Source organism: Pseudophryne corroboree, chromosome 5 (assembly GCF_028390025.1).
Source record: "Pseudophryne corroboree isolate aPseCor3 chromosome 5, aPseCor3.hap2, whole genome shotgun sequence".
NCBI classification, from domain to species: Eukaryota; Metazoa; Chordata; class Amphibia; order Anura; family Myobatrachidae; genus Pseudophryne; species Pseudophryne corroboree.
Window position 1 is genome coordinate 443,160,418 of NC_086448.1, and position 19,234 is coordinate 443,179,651.

The 19,234-nt window shown below is 46.2% G+C and overlaps 1 protein-coding gene across 3 annotated transcripts in view; it reads left to right on the forward strand.

Moving 5' to 3' along the window:
* The window catches only part of LOC134927841 (uncharacterized), a 552,652-nt gene that overhangs the window by 291,133 nt on the left and 242,285 nt on the right, over positions 1–19,234 (forward strand). For all 3 annotated transcript variants that reach the window (XM_063922898.1, XM_063922897.1, XM_063922896.1), the window contains 2 exons: positions 11,605–11,644; positions 13,719–13,755. In XM_063922898.1, coding sequence (XP_063778968.1) covers positions 11,605–11,644; positions 13,719–13,755 — 77 coding nt within the window. The remainder of the gene's footprint in view (positions 1–11,604; positions 11,645–13,718; positions 13,756–19,234) is intronic.

Below are 19,234 nucleotides of genomic sequence, written 5' to 3' on the forward strand. Positions count from 1 at the left end.
GACTCAGCTCATTAATAATTAAAAATCTACTGTGCAGTATTTCTTTACCCTACAAATACACAGTATTTTTCTACCCTATTAGGTGCACAGTAATTATCTACCCTGTTGGGTTCACTGTGGTGTGAGATATATATAGATTATATATAGATATGTTTGTGTGTATATATATATATATATATATATATATATATATTTAAGTGTGTGTGTGGGTATGTATATAGATATATCCATACAATACCATATATAGGGGATAAAACAGACACTTCCGCAATGTTTTCTAATAACAAGATACCCCACCTTGCCATCTGGTGCACCTTAATTAGCGGTACACTACATACAGGGCGGGGTGTTGTCCTCCCTTTATTATTCCTTGGTGTCACTAGTTACTAATGCTATTTGTAATTTGGGGAATGTGTGTAAGGCATTAGACAAATAGCGCTGTGGCTCAGTACGCTAGTAGCGGGTATCTGAACAGGGGTTTGAATCCAAACAAAACTTTAAGGAGAGCTCCTATAGCCTAGGGCTAAGACTCCTGTCCCACAGCGCAGCGTTACTGGTTCAGGTCTCCGCTGCTCCAGAAAGTTTATTTGAATCGTGTCGGTCACTACACATTATAGTGCAGACCTTACATAGGGCTGTGTTTATTTAACCCACCTTTTCTCCTTTCATTTGTCTCACCTGGGATAGTCAAAGAATTCCCTCTTAGGTGTGAATTATGCAGTGGAGCCATCTGCAGAGCCCTCCACGCACCTGCAGGACACCCCTGTTTGAACAGCTCAGATTATGCAGGTAATGTCACTGGTAACCAGAGACCTTGTACGTCATTTCACCTCTCCAGGTTTCTAAAGGAACCTTGCTAACCTTCCATGTTACAATACTGATGATGTCTGTTTTCTGTGGAGTCTGAACCAGTGTCTCAGAATATCCAGGTGCATTATACAGCAGTTCGTCTGAGACTGCAGGTAAAGGAGGCGGACACGTCAAGTCCATCAGGGTTCGACGCCAATGACGAAATAACAGCGACTGGTCCAGTTTCGGATGAGCTGGCCAGGCTCCGGTAGACGGCCGGCAGACACCCGAATACACAATTTCAGGTATCAAACAATGTTTGTTTTCCTATCCTTTCCCCGCAGACGGCAGGAAATGGTATCAGTACCTCTCCAGGGTATATCCCTCGATGTATCGCCGGTCCAACAAGCTGCCATTTTCCTGAGGCAACCTTGCTCAGGGATCCATCGAAGACATATACGGCAGCGGGGTTCTACCTTGTCCGGAGCAGGTAGGTTGTGGAACAATTGTCCTCTAGGTTACAGGATGTTTCGCATCAGGATCAATTGATACTTTGGTACGGTCAGAATCACGATTCTGCTTTATGTTCTTTGGAGGTCTCCACGTCTACAGACTCGGAACCTGCATTTTCGCTTGGGCTGTCTTAACCCGACGACCTCTGGGGCTGCGACAGTGACAGGTGAACATGAAATCCTACGGGGCAGATGGTTCAGGGGAAGGAACTTTCTGCAGGATTTCTTGAACCATTGGAGGTAAGTCCACTTTGCTTTCTCCTACTTCTGCCCCAGCTCCAAGACAGACCTTTACCGGTCTTTCCTTTAGAGTTTTACCGTGCCCTTTCAAGCTTTCGACTCCACACGGGCGATATCTCCGTCGCCAGGGGATCTCAAAAAAAAAAAAAAAAAAACAAAACAAAAAAAAAACTGAAGGTTCAACAACCTCGGTCCAGTCTGATTTTACATCATCCTATACACACTCTACAGGTCAGACTTTCCTACCACCTGGAGGGTCCCAGGGTGGGCGCATGTCAGTGGAAGAAGGCTTGGGCGGTTACAGACTAGATTTTGGAGTACAACCGTCTCGGGAGTCCCTCGGCAGGGGTCGGCCGATTTACGATGACAAGAGAGTCAGACTGCAGGCGGCGCTCCATATGCTTCTAACCGCAAAGGGTGTTGATCCCTGTTTTTTACATATCATTTGAATCGAGACAGTTCTCCGGCTTTTGGTTTTTTCACGTTCCGAAGCCAGTTGGCTCGGCCAGGCCTATTCTGGCCTTAGAATCCTTTCAGTCTGTGATTGCTAGTTTAAACAAGAAAGGGAGTTTTACGCGTCCCTTGTCTTCAGGGATGCCTGTTTACTGATTTCCCTTGGGTTTCCTCATCGGGCTTTACTCAGTCGCATTACAGGATTCTCATTTTCACTGTAAGTCCTTTCCTTTCGGTCTCTCTTCCGCTCCCACAGGGTTTAGGAAGATCACAGAATAACTCTTTTTCAGGGGGGTGACGTTGGTTCTCTAATGGGGCAATCTACTGCTACTATCCCACTCTGTACATTAGGTGTCTTCTGAAGATCCCGAGGATCCAGGAGCTTCTGGTTCGACTCAGATCCAATTTATGCTCCTCGTAGACGTTTTCTCAACACAAGTTGCGACGCAATGAGTGGTCGCCTACATTCCCCTCTGAGCGGGTGACAACAATCTTCTTCCCAGGTCAGGCCACCAGGTCGGACTCCTGGGCGAGGGAACATTCCCCGGAGTTTTGTCAGCTGGTCTGCTGTGGGCGGAGATTTCGAATCTACCTCAGGGCGTTCTGACTATCTCTTTAACTCTTTACTACTCACGGACGTGAGCTCTGGTGGCAGTAGCCGAGGATGCCCTCAGGGCTCCTGGGAATTCTGGTTATTCTATCCTGCCTCCTTTTCTATTTCTACCTCACTTTCGGTAACACAGGAGGGGAATATGAGTGCTAGTCCTCTCGGTGGCTCTGGTTGGGCCACCCATGACTTGAAGATATAGCTACACCTGTTGTCAGTAGAGGAGCCTTGGCTCCTACCTAGACTGGACTGTCTACTTCAACAGGGTCCTTTTCTTTGTTCAATCTTACACTGGTTTCATTTAACCGTGTGTCTGTTCACGAGACCTCAGAAGGGAGGAGTTCCCTAGTTCGGTTAGGCCTACTAGGCCCCGATTTCAGAAGTCTGTCACCTCTTCTCGCTTTTGCCACTTTTGGAAAACTGTATTGGACATGATAAGGAAAAAAGGGGGTTTTCCCCTTCTTTCAGTTACCATTCAGCCGTCATCTTTGGTTTCTCTGGGAGGTTTTGCTCCGCTGCGCTTCAAACCACATTGACCTGAATTTTAGGTCTCTGCCTTTTTCGGTTTTCTTCCAAAAGAAATTAGCCTGGCGGCCGTAAGTTCGGGCTCTCTTTCAGGGAGTACTCTATTAGCTACTCCCCCGGCTGAGCTTCGGCCTCAGCGGTCGTTTCTTCCAAAGGGGATGTCCGTTTTTTCATATAAATCTGACACTAGTGTTTTTCAGTCCTCTTAGAATGTTGTCAGGGCTCGCTGACTCTCTTTACAGAGGTCTTAGGCTATTCAACGAAGTGTTTTTCTTCTTTGTTCTGTACGATGCTCCCGTACTAAGTAGCCGGGGTCCCAGCTTATGTTGGGCTGTTGCATACATCTGACCATTTCAGCGCACTTTACGCGCGTGGTGGGACCTTCGGGGGCAGCTGCCCGTGGGGTCTTCATGAATACTTTGTCGCGCGGCTACTTGGTCGGACCGACATTCGTTTTGTCAAATTCTACAAGTTTGACAATTGTGCGGCCTCTGCATCACAGTTTGGCCGAGCGGTTTTACAGGACTCTCAGCGCTCTCCCACCCGATTTGGGAGCTCTGGGACGTCCCCATTGTAACTACGCTCCAGTGGCCCCTAGTGGATGAAGAAGAAATCAGGATTTTGGTACTTACCGATAAATCCCTTTCTCCGATTCCACAGGGGCCACTGGACGCCCGCCCAGCGCTGTTCCTCCTTGTTTTTTGCTTAACAGTTTGCAGATCACCATATGACTGCTTGTTGAGTTCGGGCTAGCCGGTTGTTTGTTAGGATCTGTTCCAGGTTTGGTTTGTGTTCTCCTGGTTTACAGGGCGTCATTAACCTCCTCTACCTTACGGTTTGTTTATTCCAGCTCTCCTCGGGCACAGTTTTACGTAGACTGGCTTGGAGGGGAGATAGTAGGGGAGGAGCTAGCCACAGTGTGAGAATTTTAAAGTGCCAGCTCCCAATTACTGCCTACTATTTCCCCATTGTAACTACGCTCCAGTGGCCCCTGTGGAATCGGAGAAAGGGATTTATCGGTAAGTACCAAAATCCTGATAACAGTAATGTCGGCTCCAGCGGCTTTGCGCGCCCGAGCGGAACAAGGAAAGGTGGGCGCTACCATCAGTCCTGTGTCATGCCAACAGTAAAGTATCCTGAGACCATTCATGTGTGCTTTAGCATCTCAGCCAAGGAAGTGGGCTCACTCACAATTTTGTCTAACACAACCATGAATAAAGAATGGTACCAAAACATCCTCCAAGAGCAACTTCTCCCAACCATCCAAGAACAGTTTGTTGATGAACAGTGCCTTTACTGGCATGGTGGAGCACCTTGCCATAAGGCAAAAGTGATCACTAAGTGGCTAGGGGAACAACACATAGAAATTTAGGGCTCCATGGCCAGAAACAGGCGAGGTGTAGCCTGGAGCTGCTGGTCTCCTCTGCTTCTATGGGCACTGGTTGTTCTCTCCTGGTTCCTGTGTTTTCAACCTGCTGAAAGTCACCGCTGCTCCTCTTTTTTGCAACCTCATGACTCTGGAGAATCATCCAAGGGAAGGCTGAATATTTTAATATTCTTTATTGCCAGGGGTATTTGTGGTAGGAGGGTGAATGCCCTGTGTGCATTTTTCCAGTATCTGGAAATTGATTTTCCTTCGTCTGCGATACTTAACAAGAACGCATGGAAAATGATGGACAAGGCACATTAAGGTGTCTATTCATGAAATTTAGGGCTCCATGGCCAGAAACTCCCCAGACCTTAATCCCATTGAGAACTTGTGGTGAATCCTCAAGAGGCGGGTGGACAAACAAAAACCCACAAATTCTGACAAAATTGCAATCATTGATTAGGCAAGAATGGGCATCCATCAGTCAGTATGTGACCTGGAAGTTGATTGACAGCATGCCAGGGCGAATTGCAGAGGTATTGAAAAAGAAGAGTCAACACTGCAAATATTGACTCTTTGCATAAACGTAATGTAATTGTCAATAAAAGCTTTTGGGGGACATTTACTAAACAGTGATAAGAGCTGAGAAGTGAGCCACTGGAGTTGCCCCATCAACCAATCAGCAGCTCTGTATAATTTTATAGTATGCAAATTATAGATGTTACATTAATGCTGATTGGTGGCCATGGGCAACTTCTCCACTGGCTCACTTCTCCGCTCTTATCACTGCTTAGTAAATGTCCCCCTTTGACACTTATGAAACACTTCTAATTTTACTTCAGTATACCAAAGTAACACCTGACACAAAGGTATATAAACACTGAAGCAGCAAACTTTGTGAAAACCAATACTTACATATAATCCGCTTCTCCATCATGTAAGGCTACTCCTTGTGGAGTGCTGGGGAACTTCCTAGATATGTCACCTGACACTGCATCTGTCATACCTCCTTTAGTGAGGCAGATCGGATAGATGCCATCACTATTGCTTTTTTGTTTTTTGCAGTATTATTGGCCACAGTGTGGCCCCCATCCCCAACGGGTATGGGTCGTTGGGTCGACTCAACTTAGGTCGACAATCATTGAGTCGACCACGATAGGTTGACATGCGTTGGGTCAACAGGGTAACTAGGTCGACCTGTACTAGGTGTACCAATGCTTGTTGACCTAAGTTGGGTTGACCTAACGACCGTATCCCTCCCCAACACCAAGCAGCTTCTGACATTCACAGAGGGAAGGCTGAGCTTGTAGCTGCCTCATCTCTGGTCTCTCTTTGGCAGTCACTGTATTTCCAGCAGAGTGCTGCAAATTTGGTGAGTTTTTACTATAAAAATGATTAGAATAATACAGATATGTAGAATTATATGTAATGTTTTATTTTAATAATTTCTCTAACGTCCTAGTGGATGCTGGGGACTCCGTCAGGACCATGGGGAATAGCGGGCTCCGCAGGAGACAGGGCACATCTAAAAAAGCTTTTTAGGTCACATGGTGTGTACTGGCTCCTCCCCCTATGACCCTCCTCCAAGCCTCAGTTAGGTTTTTGTGCCCGTCCGAGAGGGTGCAATCTAGGTGGCTCTCTTAAAGAGCTGTTTAGAAAAGTTTTTTTTTTTTAGGTTTCTAATCAGTGATTCCTGCTGGCGACAGGATCACTGCAACGAGGGACTTAGGGGAGAGACTTGCAACTCACCTGCGTGCAGGAGGATTGAAGTTTTAGGCTACTGGACACTGAGCTCCAGAGGGAGTCGGAACACAGGTCAGCCTGGGGTTCGTCCCGGAGCCGCGCCGCCGATCCCCCTTACAGACGCTGAAGAACGGCAGAACGGAGGTCCGGAAACAGGCGGCAGAAGACTCCTCAGTCTTCATGAAGGTAGCGCACAGCACTGCAGCTGTGCGCCATTGTTGCTACACGGCTCACTGATCTCGGTCACGGAGGGTGCAGGGCGCTGCTGGGGGCGCCCTGGGCAACAATATAGATTACCTTAGAGGCAAATAAATACATCACATATAGCCATTAAGGCTATATGTATGTATTTAACCCAGGCCAGTTTTCCTAATAACCGGGAGAAAAGCCCGCCGTGAAAGGGGCGGAGCTTATTCTCCTCAGCACTCAGCGCCATTTTCCTGACCAGCTCCGCTGGTGAGGAAGGCTCCCACTCTCCCCTGCACTACAGAAACAGGGTTAAAGAGAAGGGGGGCATAAATTGGCGATATAATTATATATTAAGAGCCTATATATAGAAACAACACCTTCTAGGGTTGTTATATACATTATGGCGCTTTTGGTGTGTGCCGGCAAACTCTCCCTCTGTCTCCCCAAAGGGCTAGTGGGTCCTGTCCTCTATCAGAGCATTCCCTGTATGTGTGTGCTGTAGGTCGGTACGTGTGTGTCGACATGTATGAGGAAAATGTTGGTGAGGAGACGGAGAAAATTGCCTGTAATGGTGATGTCACTCTCTAGGGAGTCGACACCAGAATGGATGGCTTACTTATGGAATTACGTGATAATGTCAACACGCTGCAAGCCGGTTGACGACATGAGACAGCCGGCGGACAAATTAGTATCGGTCCAGGCGTCTCAGACACCGTCAGGGGCTTGTAAAAACGCCCATTTACCTCAGTCGGTCGACAGACACTGACACGGACACTGACCCCAGTGTCGACGGTGAAGAAACAAACGTAGTTTTCCTTTAGGGCCACAAGTTACATGTTAAGGGCAATGAAGGAGGTGTTACGTATTTCTGATACCACAAGTACCACAAATAAGGGTAATTTGTAGGGTGGGAATAAACTACTTGTAGTTTTGCCTGAATCAGATAAATTAAATGAAGTGTGTGATGATACGTGGGGTTCCTCCGACAGAAAGTTATGGGCGGTATACCCTTTTTCCCGCCAGTAGTAAGGGCGAGTTGGAAAACACACCTTAGGGTGGACAAGGCGCTCACACGCTTATAAAAAACATGGCGTTACCGTTTCCAGATACGGCCGCCCTCAAGGAGCCAGCTGATAGGAAGCTGGAAAATATCATAACAGTATATACACACATACTGGTGTTATACTACGACCAGCAATCGCCTCAGCCTGGATGTGCAGCGCTGAGGGGGCTTGGTCGGATTTCCTGACTGAAAATTTTGATACCCTTGACAGGGACAGGATTTTATTGTCTATAGAGCATTTTAAGGATGCATTTCTATATATGTGTGATGCGCAGAGGCATATTTGCATTCTGGCATCAAGAGTAAATGTGATGTACATATCTGCCAGACGAAGACACGACAGTGGTCAGGTGAGGCAGATTCCAGACGGCATATGGAAGTATTGCCGTATAAAGGGGCGGTCCATTGGACCTGGTGGCCATGGCAACAGCTGAAAAATCCACCTTTTGTTACCCCGAGTCACATATTGGCAGAAAAGGACACAGTCTTTTCAGTCTCAGTCCTTTCGTCCCCATACGGGCAGGCGGGCGAAGGCCAGTCATATCTGCCCAGGGGGAGAGGAAAGGGAAGAAGACTGCAGCAAGCAGCTCATTCCCAGGAACAGAAGCTCTTCACGGCTTCTGCCAAGTCCGCAGCATAACGCTGGGGCCGTACAAGCGGACTCAGGTGCGGTAGGGGGTCATCTCAAGAGTTTCAGCAACACTCGCAAGGGAACTCCGGGATCCTACATGTAATATCCCAGGTGTACATTGGAAATTCGAGACGTCTCCCCCTCACACAATTCACAGGCTGTATTCCCAGCAGGTGATAATCAAAGTACCCTTCTTACAACAAGGAAGGGGGTAGTATTCCACACTATATTGTGGTACTGAAGCCAACCGGCTCGGTGAGATCTGAAATATTTGAACACTTACATACAAGCGTTCAAATCAAGATGGAGTCACTCGGAGCAGTGATAGCGAACCAGGAAGAAGGGGACGATATGATGTCACTGGATATCTGGGACGTTTACCTACAGGTCCAAATTTGCCCTTCTCACCAAGGGTACTTCAGGTTCCTGGTACAGAACTGTCACTATCAGTTCAGACGCTGCCGTTTGGATTGTCCACGGCGCCCCGGGTCTTTACCAAGGTAATGGCCGGAATGATGATTTTTCTTAAAAGAAACATGGACGCTTTCCTGATAAGGGCAAGGTCCAGAGAACAGTTGGAGGTCGGAGTAGCACTATCTTAAGTAGTTCTACGACAGCACGAGTGGATTCTAAATATTCCAAAATCGCAGCTTTTTCCGACGACACGTCTACTGTTCCTAGGGAAGATTCTGGACACAGTCCAGAAAAACGTGTTTCTCCCAGTGGAGAAAACCAGGGAGTTATCCGAGCTAATCGGGATCCTCCTAAAACCAGGAAAAGTGTCAGTGCATCATTGCACAAGAGTCCTGGTAAAAATGGTGGCTTATTACGAAGCAATTCCATTCGGCAGATTTCCCGCAAGAACTCTTCAGTGGGATCTGCTGGACAAATGGTCCGGATCGCATCCTCAGATGCATCAGCGGATAACCCTATATCCAAGGAAAAGGGTGTCTCTCCTGTGGTGATTACAGAGTGCTCATCTTCTAGAGGGCCGCAGATTCGGCATTCAGGATTGGATGCCGGTGACCACGGAGGCCAGCCTGAGAGGCTGGGGAACAGTCACACAAGGAAAAAATTTCCAGGGAAGTGTGATTAAGTCTGGAGAATTCTCTCCGCATAAATAAGCTTAGAGCAAATTTATAATGCTCTAAACTTAGCTAGACCTCTGCTTCAAGGTCAGCCGGTATTGATCCAGTGGGATAACATCACGGCAGTCGCCCACGTAAACAGAAGGGCGGCACAAGAAGCAGGAGGGCAGTGAAAACTGCAAGGATTTTTCGCTAGGCGGAAAATCATGTGATAGCACTGTCAGCAGTGTTCTTTCCGGGAGTGGACGACTGGGAAGCAGACTTCCTCAGCAGGCATGACCTCCACCCGGGAGAGTGGAAACTTCATAGGGAAGTTTTTCAACATGATTGTGGACCGTTGGCAAAGACCAAAGGTGGACATGATGGCGTCCCGCCCGAACAAAAAACGGGACAGGTATTCCGCCAGGTCATGAGACCTTCAGGCGATAGCTGTGGATGTTCTGGTAACACCGTGGGTGTACCAGTCTGTGTATGTGTTCCCTCCTCTGTTTCTCATAACCAGGGTATTGAGAATTATAAGACATAGAGGAGTATGAACTATACTAGTGGCTCCGGATTGGCCAAGAGGGACTTGGTACCCGGAACTTCAAGAAATGCTCACAGAGGACTAAGGGCCTGGGGAGCTAAGAAGGGACTTGATTCAGCAAGTACCATGTCTATTCCAAGACTTGCTGCGTTTGACGGCATGGCGGTTGAATGCCGGATCCTGAGGGGAAAAGGCATTCCATAAGAGGTCATACCTACCCTGGTCAAAGCCAGGAAGGAGGTGACCGCACAACGTCATCACCACATGTGGTGAAAATATGTTGCGTGGGTGAGGCCAGGAAGGCTCCACGACGGAAATTCAACTAGGTCGATTTCTACACTTCCTGAAAACAGGAGTGTTTTGGACCTCAAATTGGGGTTCATTAACATTTAAATTTCGGCCCTGTAGATTTTCTTCCAGAAAGAATTGACTTCAGTTCCTGAAGTCCAGATTGTAAAGGATGTATTGCATATACAGCTTTTTTGTGCCCCTAGGGGCACCGTGAGATCTCAACATAGTGTTGGGATTTCTTAAAATCATATTGGTTTGAACCGCTCAAATCTGTGGATTTGAAATATCTCACATGGAAAGTGACCATGCTGTTGACAAATATCTCACATGGGAAGTGACCATGTTGTTAGCCCTGGCCTCGGCCAGGCGATTGTCAGAATGGGCGGCTTTGTCTTACAAAAGCCCATATTAAAATTTTCCATTTGAACAGGACAGAACTGGGACTCGTCTCCAGTTTCTTCATAAAGGGGTGTCAGCGTTTTCACCTGAAACAACCTCTTGTGGTGCCTGCGGCTACTAGGGACTTGGAGGACTCCAAGTTACTAGACGTGGTCAGGGCCCTAAAAATATATATATATATATATAGTTAGGGCGGCTGGAGTCAGAAAGTCTGACTTGCTGTTTATACTGTATACACCCAACAAGCTGGGTGCTCATGCTTCTAAGCAGTCTATTGCACGCTGGATTTGTAGTACAATTCAGCTTGCACATTCTGTGGCAGGCCTGCCACAGACGAAATATGTAGATGCCCATTCCACAAGGAAGGTGGGCTCATCCTGGGCGGCTGCCCGAGGAGTCTCGGCATTACAACTTTGCCGAGCAGCTACGTGGTCAGGGGAGAACACGTTTGTAAAATTTTACAAATTTTGATACTCTGGCTAAGGAGGACCTGGAGTTCTCTCATTCGGTGCTGCAGAGTCATCCGCACTCTCCCGCCCGTTTGGGAGCTTTGGTATAATCCCCATGGTCCTGACGGAGTCCCCAGCATCCACTAGGACGTTAGAGAAAATAAGAATTTACTTACCGATAATTCTATTTCTCGTAGTCCGTAGTGGATGCTGGGCGCCCATCCCAAGTGCGGATTGTCTGCAATGCTTGTACATACTTATTGTTACAAAAATCGGGTTATTACTATTGTTGTGAGCCATCTTTTCGGAGGCTACTTCGTTTTGTTATCATACTGTTAACTGGGTTCAGATCACAAGTTGTACGGTGTGATTGGTGTGGCTGGTATGAGTCTTACCCGGGATTCAAGATCCTTCCTTATTGTGTACGCTCGTCCGGGCACAGTACCTAACTGAGGCTTGGAGGAGGGTCATAGGGGGAGGAGCCAGTACACACCATGTGACCTAAAAAGCTTTTTTAGATGTGCCCTGTCTCCTGCGGAGCCCGCTATTCCCCATGGTCCTGACGGAGTCCCCAGCATCCACTACGGACTACGAGAAATAGAATTATCGGTAAGTAAATTCTTATTTTTTACCACCAATAATCTGGAGTATACTGTAAACTGACAGGGGAGGCTCTGCCACATATTTTGACTCCTTTACTGTTCTCTATTGACTTTGTTTGTTTTTTTAGATTGAAGTCGTTTTCGAATCTGAATTCAGGAAAGAACAAGGTTTGTTTTTGCGTACAGCAAGATCTTGCTAGACATTTCTGGGAATTCAGTATAGTGGACGCTTTTGAATTAAAAATTAAGTATGATTGCACTTATGGACACACAAACATTTTAGAAATTGTTGCAGTATTTGAATGTACCTCCTTCCCCACCAATGTCCTTAATGGTGGGCTTGTAAAGTGGACATTCACAGCTAGGGGAGTGCACATTTATTCATCTGTGAATGGTTCACCACAAATGAGGTTTTGTTATAGTAGTGAAGTCTTATCTTTTTAAATCTTGCTGCTGTTTTCAGTCATAACATTTGGAAGCAAGAAAGTACAGCCTATTCATGGCTAAACACTTGGGGGGGGGGGGGGGTGGTATTCAGTTAGTGCCGTTTTTTTGCTAGGCGAAAAATGCAGCAGGGGCAGAAAACGTGGATCGGCGAAACCATTTTCGCAGATTTGAGGCATTTTTCATAAATTCCTTTTCACTTAAATAGTGAAAAGGCTTTGGCGAAAATGCCTTAAAAACGGGCAAAAATGCCACAATTGAATAGGCAGGGGGGAGAATTTAATAGCTCCGAAATGATCGGAGCTAATTGAATACCCCCACATAGACTTTTCATCAGGGTCTGCCTTTTAAAGCAGCACAGTGAAAAATCCGTGATAAAGAAACTAGCTGTGGGGTTGTAAACTATTCCATCGGTCAAAACTGCACGCACTATGGTCTGGTTTATGTATATACTTATTTTATTTGGAAGCAAACTTGCTGACTATACCATGTTTCTCTATAATTTGCCACATATCGATAGATAGATAGATAGAGATATATATATATATATCAGAAAAAGAGGAATAATTGCGCAATACTCCAATCAGTCCTATATACTTAAGATTGTCCAGTATTTTTATGATCCTGATTCTTTATATCCTCCGCTGCTTCCTCCAAAAAGCTGTGCCAAGGCTTATCAGAAATACATGTAAAAGAACAAATGAGGAGCGCGGATGTCAGTAAAAAGTTGTGAGCATTTAATTAAAAGAAGTATACATATACATACATCTCGGAAAGAGATGTGGTAATTGGACACGAGATGTAATTACATCGCTTGATCTGATCCTGTGAGATCCCGGGAGGGAACGTTGATGAGCTGTGACCGGCGGCTGTTCCACTGGTGCTATCCGGAGGTGCCGTGTGTGTGATAACATCGCGCCGCTGATCTCTTTCTGAGATGTATGTATATGTATACTTCTTTTAATTAAATGCTCACAACTTTTTACTGACATCCGCGCTCCTCATTTGTTGTTTTACATATATATATATATATATATATATATATATATATATATATATATATATATATATACCAGATTATCTTCAAGACCCTGCTGAGGGTCTCAAATAGAGGGCACTCGCCAATCAATTTCCAAAGATAAAAAGTTTTATTTAGACCATTGAAGTCATCACATACATGTCGACGTTTAGGCTTCGCAGAGCCTTTTTCAAGACCACCACAGGAGACATCTGTTCAGCACGCCAGAGAGCAGTATACTGCCCTCTGGCCTCTATTTGAGACCCTCAGCAGGGTGTTGAAGATAATCTGGTATATGTGGAAGTCTATACAGGCCTCCTTGTGGAGCACCCCACTGATGACTGCGATATAGCTGTGAGTGCGGACTTATACAATGCGATAGAGATATATATATATATATATATATTGGTAAATGATGCTTATGTACTACCACTGTGCAAGTTATTTTACAAAGATTTTGCTATCCATTTTCCCACACACATACTGACCCACATCTAGCCTAGTTGGAGTCATTGCTTGGGATTGGTCATTTTGATCACAGCTTCCTTTACGTCGTCTTTTCCACTGGTGTTTTAAATTGGGGACCTAAATTACTTTGCTATTTATGTATTGCAGCACCAGCAATTCCCCCCCCCCCCCCCTAGCACTGGATATCGGTGGTTAGGATAATCTTAGTCAAATCTTTTACTAGGTGGTAGTGCAGCTTTATTGTGAGTTGCTTTCTGTTTGTACAATATACATGTTCACAATAATTTATTCTTGTTTGATCTTTTCTTACAGACACCTGGGTAGAGTTAACTGACTCTGCAAAGTACCGGTAAGTGTGTTCAGCTGTTGCTTTGGGTTGAATTTGCTCTTTGGATTTTGTGTGTGTTTTAACGTGGTTCAGAACTAGCCGGTCGTTGTTATTAACCAGAGTACAGTGTATCATTTCTTGTACATGTTAGTATCCTTGGCAAACAAAAAATGTATATTCTCTGCGCAAAGATTAAAGGGGTGCAGCTAATCACCAGGTCACCACAGACCTAAATACATGTGCATACAGAAAAGATGTGAATTGCGCTCCCCAATTAAGGTATATATCACCCAGAATAATGTCCGTGAAATTCTGCAAGGAGCAATCCTGCGATCACTTTTCCAGTGTCTGGTATCTTCTCTTATGTCCGTTTTTGATACCTCAAATACAATTAGAAAAAAACGCCTTTCATAGCGTAAAACAATTTTCACATTTATTCTAAAATTTTAAAATTCATAAAACAACAATCAATGAATTATCCACCACCATACGGAATGACTGCGTACCAGAATGGGCCTATGCAAGGCATATGTTTCGCATGAAAGGGTTAGTCCCGGGTGTAACTCCTCCACGGTTCAGATGTTCAGCCCTTTAAGGTTCCACGCTGTACCAGGAGACTGGTACAGCGTGGAACCTTAAAGGGCTGAACATCTGAACCGTGGAGGAGTTACACCCGGGACTAACCCTTTCATGCGAAACATATGCCTTGCATAGGCCCATTCTGGTACGCAGTCATTCCGTATGGTGGTGGATAATTCATTGATTGTTGTTTTATGAATTTTAAAATTTTAGAATAAATGTGAAAATTGTTTTACGCTATGAAAGGCGTTTTTTTCTAATTGTATTTGAGGTATCAAAAACGGACATAAGAGAAGATACCAGACACTGGAAAAGTGATCGCAGGATTGCTCCTTGCAGAATTTCACGGACATTATTCTGGGTGATATATACCTTAATTGGGGAGCGCAATTCACATCTTTTTTCTATGCACATGTTAGTATCCTTTCCTGACAGCTACTGTAATTTGACAAATTATCACAACTTAAAGTTGTAGTCTTTTTGGATAAACTAGTACTGGCGGGAAAAAAACATAGCATTCTATGGGAATAGAGGTTGCTGTAGGTGAAAACTTTGTCAAAGTACAGTTTTGCTGAATATTTATCTTGTCCATAAATTTCGTAACAGTTAGCCATTGTTATTGATATATTCCAATTCCATGTAGAGGGGAAGACTAATTACAGTTATCTCTCTGGAAGAATTAATGTATTTCTCAGATGGGCATGCATGCCCCAAGGTGGTGGTGGTATTATTTATTTATATGGTACCATAAGAGGTCTGCAGCACCTTAGAAAGTACATAAATAGTGTGAGCAAAAAAAAAAAACAATTAATTGACTTGCAGTACAGAACTTTGCAGGACATGGTTTATAAACAGTAGTCATAATATCAAAATAAGCAGCAGGGCGACAGAACACAAAGGTTAGGTTAGGCAATAGGGTGGAGATAGTGGTAGAAGTGAGGAAAGTAAAAGCACATGAGTGAAGAGTCCTATAAAATGGAGATATACAAACAAAATTTATTTTTTATATTCTGATATAAAAGTTAATAGCGGTAATCAATAAGGGACTTGGATGAACCTAATTACGTTGGTTATTGCTTTTTGATAAATTAGTTAAGGACCCTACAGACTCTGTGACCCGCTGCCCGACCGCCGATACGGCAGACGGGCGACGCGGGGGGGTGGATGACGGAGGGAGTGAAGTTTCTTCACTCCCCCCGTCACCCGGTTCCATAGTAATGCATGCTAATATGGATTTCTCTATCGTCCTAGTGGATGCTGGGGTTCCTGAAAGGACCATGGGGAATAGCGGCTCCGCAGGAGACAGGGCACAAAAAGTAAAGCTTTTCCAGATCAGGTGGTGTGCACTGGCTCCTCCCCCTATGACCCTCCTCCAGACTCCAGTTAGATTTTTGTGCCCGGCCGAGAAGGGTGCAATCTAGGTGGCTCTCCTAAAGAGCTGCTTAGAAAAAGTTTAGCTTAGGTTTTTTATTTTACAGTGAGTCCTGCTGGCAACAGGATCACTGCAACGAGGGACTGAGGGGAGAAGAAGTGAACTCACCTGCGTGCAGGATGGATTGGCTTCTTGGCTACTGGACATCAGCTCCAGAGGGACGATCACAGGTACAGCCTGGATGGTCACCGGAGCCGCGCCGCCGGCCCCCTTGCAGATGCTGAAGTCAGAAGAGGTCCAGAATCGGCGGCTGAAGACTCCTGCAGTCTTCTAAAGGTAGCGCACAGCACTGCAGCTGTGCGCCATTTTCCTCTCAGCACACTTCACACGCAGTCACTGAGGGTGCAGGGCGCTGGGGGGGGGCGCCCTGGGAGGCAAATGTAACCTATATAAAGGCTAAAAATACCTCACATATAGCCCCCAGAGGCTATATGGAGATATTTAACCCCTGCCTGGATTCACTAAATAGCGGGAGACGAGCCCGCCGGAAAAGGGGCGGGGCCTATCTCCTCAGCACACGGCGCCATTTCCTCTCACAGCTCCGCTGGTCAGGACGGCTCCCAGGTCTCTCCCCTGCACTGCACTACAGAAACAGGGTAAAACAGAGAGGGGGGGCAAATTTATGGCGATATTTTGATATATATAAAGCAGCTATAAGGGAGCACTTATTATAAGGCTATCCCTGTTATATATAGCGCTTTTGGTGTGTGCTGGCAAACTCTCCCTCTGTCTCCCCAAAGGGCTAGTGGGTCCTGTCTTCGTTAGGAGCATTCCCTGTGTGTCTGCTGTGTGTCGGTACGTGTGTGTCGACATGTATGAGGACGATATTGGTGTGGAGGCGGAGCAATTGCCAAATATGAGGATGTCACCCCCTAGGGAGTCGACACCAGAATGGATGCCTTTATTTATGGAACTACGGGATAGTGTCAACACGCTAAAGCAGTCGTTTGACGACATGAGACGGCCGGACAATCAATTAGTGCCTGTCCAGGCGACTCAAACACCGTCAGGGGCTGTGAAACGCCCTTTGCCTCAGTCGGTCGACACAGACCCAGACACAGGCACTGACTCCAGTGGTGACGGTGACGAATCAACCGTATTTTCCAGTAGGGCCACACGTTATATGATTTTGGCAATGAAGGAGGCGTTACATTTAGCTGATACTACAGGTACCACTAAACAGGGTATTATGTGGGGTGTGAAAAAACTACCTATAGTTTTTCCTGAATCAGAAGAATTAAATGACGTGTGTAATGAAGCGTGGGTTGCCCCTGATAAAAAGCTGATAATTTCAAAGAAATTATTGGCATTATACCCTTTCCCGCCAGAGGTTAGGGAGCGCTGGGAAACACCTCCTAGGGTGGACAAGGCGCTAACACGCTTATCTAAACAAGTGGCGTTACCCTCTCCTGAGACGGCCGCACTTAAAGATCCATCAGATAGGAGGATGGAAAATATCCAAAAAAGTATATACACACATGCAGGTGTTATACTACGACCAGCTATAGCGACTGCCTGGATGTGCAGTGCTGGGGTAGTTTGGTCAGAGTCCCTGATTGAAAATATTGATACCCTGGACAGGGACAATATTTTACTGTCGTTAGAACAAATAAAGGATGCATTTCTTTATATGCGTGATGCACAGAGGGATATCTGCACACTGGCATCACGGGTAAGTGCTATGTCCATTTCGGCCAGAAGAGCTTTATGGACGCGACAGTGGACAGGCGATGCGGATTCAAAACGACATATGGAAGTTTTGCCGTATAAAGGGGAGGAGTTATTTGGAGTCGGTCTATCAGATTTGGTGGCCACGGCTACAGCCGGGAAATCCACCTTTCTACCTCAAGTCACTCCCCAACAGAAAAAGGCACCGACTTTTCAACCGCAGCCCTTTCGTTCCTTTAAAAATAAGAGAGCAAAGGGCTATTCATATCTGCCACGAGGCAGAGGTCGAGGGAAGAGACAGCAACAGGCAGCTCCTTCCCAGGAACAGAAGCCTTCCCCGGCTTCTACAAAAGCCTCAGCATGACGCTGGGGCTTCTCAAGCGGACTCGGGGACGGTGGGTGGTCGTCTCAAAAATTACAGCGCGCAGTGGGCTCACTCGCAGGTAGATCCCTGGATCCTGCAGATAATATCTCAGGGGTACAGGTTGGAATTAGAGACAGATCCACCTCGCCGTTTCCTGAAGTCTGCTTTACCAACGTCCCCCTCCGAAAGGGAGACGGTTTTGGAAGCCATTCACAAGCTGTACTCTCAGCAGGTGATAGTCAAGGTACCTCTTCTACAACAAGGGAAGGGGTATTATTCCACTCTTTTTGTGGTACCGAAGCCGGATGGCTCGGTAAGGCCTATTCTAAATCTGAAGTCCTTGAACCTGTACATAAAGATGTTCAAGTTCAAGATGGAGTCACTCAGAGCAGTGATAGCGAACCTGGAAGAGGGGGACTTTATGGTATCCTTGGACATCAAGGATGCGTATCTCCACGTTCCAATTTACCCCTCACACCAGGGGTACCTCAGGTTCGTTGTACAAAACTGTCACTATCAGTTTCAGACGCTGCCGTTCGGATTGTCCACGGCACCTCGGGTCTTTACAAAGGTAATGGCCGAGATGATGATTCTGCTTCGAAGAAAAGGCATATTAATTATCCCATACTTGGACGATCTCCTAATAAGGGCAAGGTCCAGAGAACAGCTAGAGATGGGATTAGCACTGTCTCAAGAAGTGCTAAAACAGCACGGGTGGATTCTGAATATTCCAAAATCCCAGTTAATGCCGACAACTCGTCTGCTGTTCCTAGGGATGATTCTGGACACGGTTCAGAAAAAGGTTTTTCTCCCGGAGGAAAAAGCCAAGGAGTTATCCGAGCTTGTCAGGAACCTCCTAAAACCAGGAAAAGTGTCTGTACATCAATGCACAAGAGTCCTGGGAAAAATGGTGGCTTCTTACGAAGCAATTCCATTCGGCAGATTCCACGCAAGAATTTTCCAAAGGGATCTGTTGGACAAATGGTCAGGGTCGCATCTTCAGATGCACCTGCGGATAACCCTGTCTCCAAGGACAAGGGTGTCTCTTCTGTGGTGGTTGCAGAGTGCTCATCTATTGGAGGGCCGCAGATTCGGCATACAGGATTGGATCCTGGTGACCACGGACGCCAGCCTGAGAGGCTGGGGAGCAGTCACACAAGGAAGAAACTTCCAGGGAGTATGGACGAGCCTGGAAACGTCTCTTCACATAAACATTCTGGAACTAAGAGCAATATACAATGCTCTAAGCCAGGCAGAACCTCTGCTTCAGGGAAAACCGGTGTTGATCCAGTCGGACAACATCACGGCAGTCGCCCATGTGAACAGACAGGGCGGCACAAGAAGCAGGAGTGCAATGGCAGAAGCTGCAAGGATTCTTCGCTGGGCAGAGAATCATGTGATAGCACTGTCAGCAGTGTTCATCCCGGGAGTGGACAACTGGGAAGCAGACTTCCTCA